Source organism: Chiloscyllium plagiosum, chromosome 34, assembly GCF_004010195.1.
Source record: "Chiloscyllium plagiosum isolate BGI_BamShark_2017 chromosome 34, ASM401019v2, whole genome shotgun sequence".
NCBI lineage: Eukaryota > Metazoa > Chordata > Chondrichthyes > Orectolobiformes > Hemiscylliidae > Chiloscyllium > Chiloscyllium plagiosum.
The window spans coordinates 13,715,724-13,725,183 of NC_057743.1; the positions used below are offsets into that span (position 1 = coordinate 13,715,724).

General features: G+C 40.5%; 1 protein-coding gene across 1 annotated transcript in view; it reads left to right on the plus strand.

Moving 5' to 3' along the window:
- Positions 1-8,123, plus strand: part of LOC122540090 (chymotrypsin-like elastase family member 3B) — a 14,344-nt gene extending 6,221 nt beyond the window's left edge. Inside the window, exons 3-6 of the mRNA XM_043675401.1 lie at positions 2,535-2,694; positions 3,776-3,918; positions 6,792-6,944; positions 8,038-8,123. Of these exons, the coding sequence (XP_043531336.1) occupies positions 2,535-2,694; positions 3,776-3,918; positions 6,792-6,944; positions 8,038-8,055 (474 nt within the window). The 3' untranslated portion in view covers positions 8,056-8,123. The remainder of the gene's footprint in view (positions 1-2,534; positions 2,695-3,775; positions 3,919-6,791; positions 6,945-8,037) is intronic.
- The last annotated feature ends 1,337 nt before the right edge of the window (positions 8,124-9,460 follow it).

The following is a 9,460-nucleotide window of genomic DNA, read 5'->3' on the forward strand; positions in this document are numbered from 1 at the left end:
ACTAGGGTGAAAGACATAGAGATTGCATAACAATTTGTCATTTCTTAATTTGGTTTCTTCTGCCTTTCAGCTTCCATTCGCTGTTCTTTCCTTCCCTTCAACATTTACTTGCCTCCCTGTTCCATTTCTAACTTATTCCAGTTCTGATGAAAGATCCTTGACTTGAAACATTAAGTCGGGTCCAGGTTTTCACCACATCTGAGAGCCTATGCGTTGTATGGGCAAAGAAAGAAGCCATTGAGAATGCTAAGTCCTATTCCCAAACATAACACCTTCCACTTCCATTGGACTGTCTCAGGCTTCAGGTGTGCATAGGTCCCATTTTTGTAACCCCACTGAAGGGAACAGAGATTGCTCAGAACACCTTAGAGCAGGTCTGTGCTCTTTTGGATAGCCATTGTACTCCTTTGGAGAGCTGAGGTACTCCCTTGGACACCTTAGGGGTGAGGGTTAGGTATTACATGGAGTGGGAAGTCATTCACTGTAGTGGGGAGTCACGTAACCTTGGTGAGGGGGTTGAGTAGTCAGGTATCTTTTGAGGTGGTTAACTTGTGAGTAATTATGCAAAAATATGCTTAAACCCCTATAACTGAGATACCTATAAAAGACATGTCAAGAAGTGTCAAGGCTAGTCCTCTGTCTCTAGTCATTGATCCAGGAAGGAAAATTGGGAACTCTGTTTCTCCCTCTCTAGATGTTGCTAGACTTATAGAGTATCTCTAGCATTTTATGTTTTTATTTAAGACTTAAACAGTTATATTTTTGTCAAAAAAAACAATTATTAGGTTTCATCTTCACTCTGCTGCTGCTACTTGTGGTGCTCCTGCAGGAAGAGCTGCTGTCACAGTCTGCCACACTCATGTGTCTTGTGCCACCTTCACACATCCACTGTAGTTCATCAACAATGGGCTGTGATATCTGTCCTCCAATAATGCGTTTGGGTCTAGCCTCTCTACTGCTTTCCATTCTGCCCACATAGTTTAGCCAAGCATCGGGACGTTGCGATCTTGCCAGATAATCCAATATTCGGATAATCAAATGCCAGATAATCGAGGTTCCTCTGCATACACACACACAATCACATGCACTCACACCCACATGCACACATTCATGTGCACACTTAATTTATAAATCCATGTTCAGACATGAATAGAAGATTAAAGTCACCCATCCTGAAATAGGACTAGAGATGAGAAGGACCTTCTTTGGAGTAGATAGTAAACTGAAATGAAAACTAAACAAAAAAGGAACAACCATTTTCACCCTACATATGAGTGGGTGACATTGGCTCTTGAGATTTTCCATGAAGTGCCAGTGAAATTTGAACTCTGACTTCACCCTATAACCCAGCTCATTCACTCGAAACCCTTCAAGAGTTTGAAAATTTCAATCTCATTTCTTCTGAGGAGAATAATCTCATTTCTTCATTCTCTCCATGTAACTGAAGTCCCTTAAATCTGTTTCCATTCCAGCTCGTCTATTTACTAAATAAGCTTGCTGAGCTCTGGGGTTTGCTTTCTCCTATTGTCATAATTGTTAATTACCAGCTGGGTCCAGTTTCTGTAAGAGGTTTGAGTTATAGGGAGAGGCTGAATAGGCTGGGCTATTTTTCCTGGAGCGTTAGAACGTTAGGGTTGACCTTATAGAGGTTTATAAAATCATGAGGTGCATAGATAGGGTGAATAGCCAAGGTCTTTTTCCCAGAGTAGGGGAGTCCAAAATCAGATGGTATAGGTTTAAGGTGAGAGGGAAAGAGTTCACACAGAGGCTAATGCATGTATGGAATAAGTAGCCAGAGGAAGTGGTGCAGGCTGGTACAATTACAGATTTAAAAGGCATCTGGATGGATAACAAAAATGTAACTGAAGAAGCTGTATACAGGTACCGTTATACCTAAGTGGCAACTTATGAACTTTTCAATGTACTCATTTGAGTACATGTGACAATAAAGCAAATTCAATTCAATTCAATTCATTACAATTCAATAAATAGGAAGGGTTTAGAGGGTTATGCTCTGAATGCTGGCAAATGGGACTAGAATAATTTAGGATATCTGGTCGGCATGGTCGAGTTGGACTGAAGGATCTGTTTCTGTGCTGTACATCTCTATGACTCTATATATTTTCCAATTAGCCATCCTCATACAAATATTTTCCACACACAATTTTCACCACCGTTGGTAATCTGGAGGAATCAGATAATGCATCGATTTTACATTTCTCCCAATTTTATTCCCCAATGAAGTCTGCAGACAATATTACTTACAATATTGGGAGTAGAGTAAAAGTGGATTTCCTGTAAGTTTCCCAGCTAGATGGTTAGATTAAAGTTTCTGATCAAACCACTTTTTTAATGACAGGCAGTGAACTGTTATGAGTAAATGGATCAATTCCTGTAATCAAAAATAAATAGAATCCAAATTTGAAAGATGCAAGCAGTTGTATGAAAACCGCATTATACCCCTTTAGAACAACAGCTTTGGTTAAAATTTCAAGTAAAGTGCTTTTTAAAGGAATTTACTGATAGAGCACTAACAAGGAAATCTTCTGCCTTCCAGGAATGATATTGCTCTGATCAAGCTCGCAGAGCCTGCTTACCTGAATGATAAAGTTCAGCTTGCCTGCATTCCACCTGCTGGATACCTTCTTCCCAATAACTTTTATTGTTACATTACTGGATGGGGACGCCTGTACAGTAAGTAAACACAAACCTTTTTTCTCTTCAGTTTTTTTTAATCCAGACTGTACAAAATTGTTGATGGAGCGTCTGGTCATTATAACAGAAAGGGATCAAGATAGGCTGGGGCAGGAAGTGATGTCAGAGTTCAAGTTTCACTGCCAAGAGACAAGCTTGCTCATGTCATCAGAGGGATCAAAATAGGCTTCTGTTTTGCTGTCTGATTCAGATTTTAGCAATTCTAAGGAAAAGTGGGCCGAATGGTCTCTTTTGTGGGTTTCTGAGCTGTATTGTTCTAAAACTTGGAAATCCAACAATCCACTTTTACATATCTTTGATGTAGCAAAACATGTTTAATGGAACAGCATAGAGAAACATTCAAAAAGAGGGGTGGAGAAACAAAGATGGAGGTATTGAGAAGAGTGACCAAAGACTTGGTGGAAGAGTTGAGTTTTAAAGAGGGTCTAGAAAAATGAGAAGCAGAGGAGTTTAGCAATCCCTGACCAAAGATTGTAGAAAATGTTGTGAGTACGGTATATAGTGATGCAAAGGTAGGGGCATGGAACAAGGAATGGAGATTTGAAGAGGGGTGGGAGGGCAGTATTAGTGATGGAAATTACTGAGACAGAGAGGGTTGAAGCATGATGGGATTTAAATACAAGAATGGGGAACTGGGAGCTAGCCGAAGGACAAAGAGTGATTCATTTGGCCAGCCAGTTTTTGCATGAGCTGAGATTTATAGGAGAAGCAGAAGATGGGAGGAGAGCATTGGAATAGTTGGATCTGAGGAGACAATAGTGCCTGTTTTCAGCTTTATTCAATGGTGCCTTGTATGCAGTTAGTAAAGCCATGCGTTGGAGACTATGTTAATTCATTCTCTTATATTCTGTTTCTCCATAAGAGACAACAGTTAAGATGGATCTTATCTCCAGAGAGAATGGTGAAAATGATTCCATTGCCACACTAAGGCATGGTAACATCAGACCTATTTAATGCCCAATCTCACTTATAATTCCACCTTTCCAGGTTATATTGCTGGTTTTGAATACATTTTGAATTTATCATGTCGACTGAAAACCTTGTGTCTGGATCTTTACAGCTAATGGCCCACTTCCAGAAAAGCTACAGCAAGCTTATATACCAGTCATTGATTATGAACACTGCAGCCAAAGTGACTGGTGGGGCAGCACTGTGAAAACGACGATGGTTTGTGCCGGAGGTGGTGAAAAGGCTGGATGTAATGTGCGTAATAACATTAAGCAATGACATGAGTTCACTGAAGTCAGGGTTGAGTAAGGCCCTACCATATCATTGAATGGGGACAACAGGGCACATTATTAAAAACTAATATCACATCATGGGGATGTGTCAATAGCCCGCTCCCATAGTTCCGTGAGTAAAGACATTGGCTCTGAAAATCAAGAATCCCAGCAATATTTCCATCATTGACTCACCAGTGTTGCAGGGCCAATTGGAGAGCACTTGATTTGTATGAAACCCAGGTGGGCACAACTTGAACTCCTCCAGCCCTTAGCTGCTGGGATTGTAATGCCTGGCTACAAGTTGCTGGGTCTACATCCTCTTAAGCATCCAAGTACTTCCCTCCTTGTACCCTGGTGTAAAAAAGACCAATTGTATGAAACTAGATCTTCCTCATTGCAGCAGTTAAAATCTTCTGGAGCCTGTTACATTTCACCTCACTGGGTATTTACAGTCTCACACCAAGTCCCTTGTGAGCGTGGGAATTCCCAACACTAAGCAGGGCCCCAGCCCAAGACTGAGTGGAATTTCCCAAACTTTTCCCAAGTGGTTCCAACACACTCTTACCAGGTTAATGCCTGGAACTAAGTGAAACTGATTAAGAATATCACACGCCTTATGTAATATGGTTCACACACAGCCAGATCAAGAAGCTTTGATCCATGGTCTGGCCTCAGTTAGTTGACTGGGACAATAAGTAAAGGTAAAGTCACCATAGTCTTACCAGAACTTAGGGCTGCTCTTTCATTACAGAGAGAGAGAGAGAGAGAGAAAATAGAGGTGGTTTAACCTGAGAGTCACCATGCTATAGGCAAGGGGAGAGGTTGAGAAAGAGAGTTCTTCATGGTAACCTCGGCCAGTACGGGAATTAGCCTGTGCTGTTGGCATCATTCTGCCTCATAAACCACCATTCAGTCAATTGAGCTAATCAATGCTCAAAAATAATCAGGATGTAAGAGGACTTGTGGTCACTGTGCAGTGAGCTCACTTTCAGTTGATATTAGGTTAACCTGTTTTCTTAAAGTGAGCCCTAGCTCCTTAAAGCACAGAAGCCCAGTATTTGCCCAGATATTGAGCTAAATTCCTGCCTTCCTCAAGGAATAAAGTTGAGTATTTTCTGTATATTTCAGCTCCAGGTTATTACCTGATCCTATATAATCATCATGATATTCAAAAAGCAATATAATAACTTTGCATTACACTTTGATTCAAGTTTTAAGTGCTAGAGTCAACCAGAAGAAATGACTCCTCTTTCTTTCTAACTATTTGGCCCAACTATTTGAAAGATTCGGAAAGACTCTTCCACTTCAAGAAGAAATATTATTAAAACGGTTTTGGGACACGTGTAAAATAACCACTGGAGATTTTTATTTTAACACTCCCAATCAAACATACTTGTATTTGAATTGAATATCTTGCTCCTTTACTGCAGACCCAAGAGAAATACAATTGAAACATTAACTCCAATCATTGCTTCAAACTAGATGGGGACATGACTTCTGTGAATTAGACTGAGTTCTTGATAGTTCACATCACTGGAAATAACAAAATCAATGTTTATTTTTGTCACAATTACAGTTATCCGAATGTTGATTATCCAAATTTTGGATTATCCAAACAAGATCTCAAGGTCCTGTACAAAGGGCATTCGGCAACTCAATATTCAGTTATCAGTTAAACAGCATTATGGCATGTGTGGCTGGACAACCGAGAAATGTTAGGATAACCAGCACTCATAAATTACTGCTTGATTACGATTAGATCAATTATCCGAACAATCAATTATCCAAACAAAATACTCCTGCCCGCCTTGTTCAGATAATCGAGGTTCTACTGGAAATGCCTGCCAACGTTCACTGAATATGTTCCCAAGATGGAAAATAAAAACAGGAAGTGGTCGGCCAGGCCCTCAATTCTGATCTGCCATTCTCAGTCATGGCTGACCATTTACTCTGTTCTGGATGTAGATTTGTTCGCTGAACTGGAAGGTTCATTTCCAGATGTTTCGTCATCCTACTGGGTAACATCTTCTTTCTTCGGAGGCCCACTGAAGATATCACCTAGTATGGTGACGAAACGTCAAGAAATGAACCTTCCAGCTCAGCGAGCAAACCTATATCCAAAACCTCAACCTGAGCTACAAATCTTCTCAAAACTCGCTATTTTCTCTGTTTTCCCATTCTATCCTGACATCATTTGATCTCAATAGTATCCAGAAATCTATTAATTTCTGCCTTTAACATGTTCACTGATTGAGCTTCCATAGTCTTTTCGCCCTCTTGGGTGGCAAATATTTAGCATAGCTGCCTCACAGCACCAGGGACCCGGGTTCAAGTCCAGCAGCAGGTGATGTCTGTGTGGAGTTTGCACATTCTCCCCATACCTGCGTGGGTTTCCTCCCACAGTCCAAAAATGTGCAGATGAGGTGGATTGGCTATGTTAAATTGCCCTGTGGTGTCCCGAGATGTGCAGGCCAGGTGGATTAGTCATGGTAAATAAGGGGATAGGGTGGGTCTGGATAGGATGCTCTTTGGAGGGTTGGTATAGACTGAACAGGTCAAATGTCCTCTGTCTGCACTGTAGGGGTTGTATGATTTTGATTGTAGATCATTCACCCTCTGAATCAAGAAATTTGTCCTTGTTTCAATCCTCAACAATCTGTTGCTTATCCTGAGACAGGGTCCCCTGGTTCTAGGCCATCAGCACTGCTTCCCTCCTCCCACTATGCCAAAGGGGCACTTTGGAGATATTCTAGCCCCAGTGGAGTCATGCTTTAATGTGCCCCTCTGGAGAGGAGTGAACTAGACAAAGAAAGAAAAAGTACTTCTGGAAACAAATCCCCTCTTTCCTTGCAGGGAGACTCTGGTGGACCTTTGAACTGCAAGGACTCTAATGGGTTGTGGTATGTCCATGGTGTGACCAGCTTTGTGTCAGCTTGGGGATGCAACACCATAAAGAAACCCACAGTCTGGACCCGGGTGTCTGCCTTCAATGACTGGATTGCCACGGTAAGCATCACTTCCAAATGAATAGGGACTTAAACCCTTGTTATTGCATAAATCCGAATTGTGAAATCAAACATAAATGTCAGCGCAGCAAGAAGCTTTTCATCTATCATTCCTGCACTCGTGGCTTTCTCTCCTCACTGAACCCTTCTCATCTCATTTCCTTCTCCTTTAATATTTTTAATGTCTAGTTATTCACCTCATTCCTTCCTCAATATTCACGCGTAATACATAACATGCCCTAAAAATTCTCCTGATGAACAAAGCTTTTTAAGACTTTCTTTCATGCTTTCAATGATAATCTTTATTTTCACACCACTCACAGTTGCACACTGTTTGAAGTAATCTTTCATGACATATCATCTCAAATCTTTTCATATTTCTAAATGAATCTATTAGATCTTTCTATTATTCTAATCTTTAGAGAACACAGCTCTAGCTTTTTCAAGAGGTAATGAGGAAGTAGGGATAACCATAGCAATATCTTAACACAGAATGCAGGAGAAATAGCAGGGCTGGCAACATCACAACAGCCCAGTGGTATTAGTGCTGCTGTGTTAATCCAGAAACCCAGGTAATGTTCTGGGTACCTAGATTCAAATCCCGCCATGGCAGATGGTGGAATTTGAATTCATTTTTAAAAATCTGGAATGAAGAGTCTAATGATGACCATGAAACCATTGTTGATTGCTGGAAAAACCCATCTAGTTCACTAATGTTTTTTAGGGAAGGAAACTTACCTGGTCTGGCCTACTTGTGACTCCAGACCCACAGCAATGTGGTTGATGTTCAACTGCACTCTGGGCAAATTGGAATGGGCAATAAATGTCGGCCTAGCCAGGGACTCCTTTGGCCTGTGAATGAATAAGAAAAGTCTGTGGTGAGAGAGAAGCTGAGTTTTGAATCTGTATGACTCTGCTTTAGAACAACAGTAGTAATATCTGAACTTCTAACAAAATACAGAAAGTTTGAGTACTTCATAGATTAGAGAACATTCTGAGTGAGACAAACTCATCTTCAAGAACCTGTCACACATACAAAAGTATTTAATTGAGACGTGACTGTTTTAACTTTAACTGTGTCTCTTTTATTTCAGACTATGGCCAACAATTAATGGAGGAAAACATTGACTTTCATCAAATTGGTGTCCCTTGATGAGTAATAAACTACATCATGAAGTAAAAATGCTTTTGTTGTTTGTCTTAGAAATTACAGGGAGTTCTGGTGAATTTTCAGTCTCCATTTTGACTAAAAATGTTGCTTTGGTATGTTCCAAACACTGCTTAAATGTTATTTTTGTCTTTGAGAATGCAGCTGGGAAAGGTCAACACATGATAACATCATTTTGAAAAAAGCAGGAAAGAAAGATAAAAGCTGGACAGGATAAAAAGGCCCTTTCTTTCCTTGAAAGTTGCCACCCAGGTTGATAGGGTTGTTAAGAAGGCATACAGTGTATTAGTTTTTATTGGTAGAGGGATTGAGTTTCGGAACCAAGATATCATGCTGCAGCTATACAAAACTCTGGTGCAGCCGCACAAGGAATATTGCGCACAGTTGTGGTCACCACACTATAGGAAGGATATGGAAGCTTCGGAAAGGGTTCAGAGGAGATTTACTAGGATGTTGCCTGGTATGGAGGAAAGGTCTTATGAGGAAAGGCTGAGGGACTCGAGGCTGTTTTCATTAGAGAGGAGATGGTTGAGAGGTGACTTAATTGAGACATGTAAAATAATCAGAGGGTTAGATAGGGTGGACAGTGAGAGCCTTTTTCCTTCGATAGCCATGGCTAGCATGGAGGTTCATGGCTTTAAGTTGATCGATATAGGACAGATGTCAGAGGTAGTTTCTTTACTCAGAGAGTAGTAGGAGTGTGGAACGCACTGCCTGCATCAGTAGTAGACTCCTTCAGTCCTGATAAAGGGCTTTTGCCCGAAACATTGATTTTCCTGCTCCTCAGATGCTGCCTGACCAGCTGTGCCTTTCCAGCACCACTCTAATTTAAACTCGCCAAATTTAAGGGTATTTAAATGACCATTGGATAGGTATATGAACGAGAATGGAATAGTGTAGGTTAGATGGGCTTCAGATTATTTCTACAGGTTGATGCAACATCGAGGGTCAAAGGGCCTGTACTGCACTGTAATGTTCTATGTTCTAAAGGGGATATAAAGAACTCCTAAATTTCTACACCACTGACTCATGATCCTTCAGTTCCAAGAATGAGAGTTTTGTAGGGAAGGTCACTAATTTTCAGATGTAATAAATAATAATTATATAGGAAATAGTATTTGCACAATTTCAAGTTTGCGTTTTAAAAGGCTGTAGCTTGAGAAAATCTTATGAAGGGATACAGAGGTTCTGGGAAAGAAGAAAACCACATACCAGAGGCTAGTTGGAGGCAGTTATGGGGAATTCAATACCTAAAAGATGGATGTAATTCTACACAGAAAACTGAAAATATTATCAAAGTATTTGGGAACAGTAACCAGTAGAAGTTTCACATGAATGAATAAATTGGC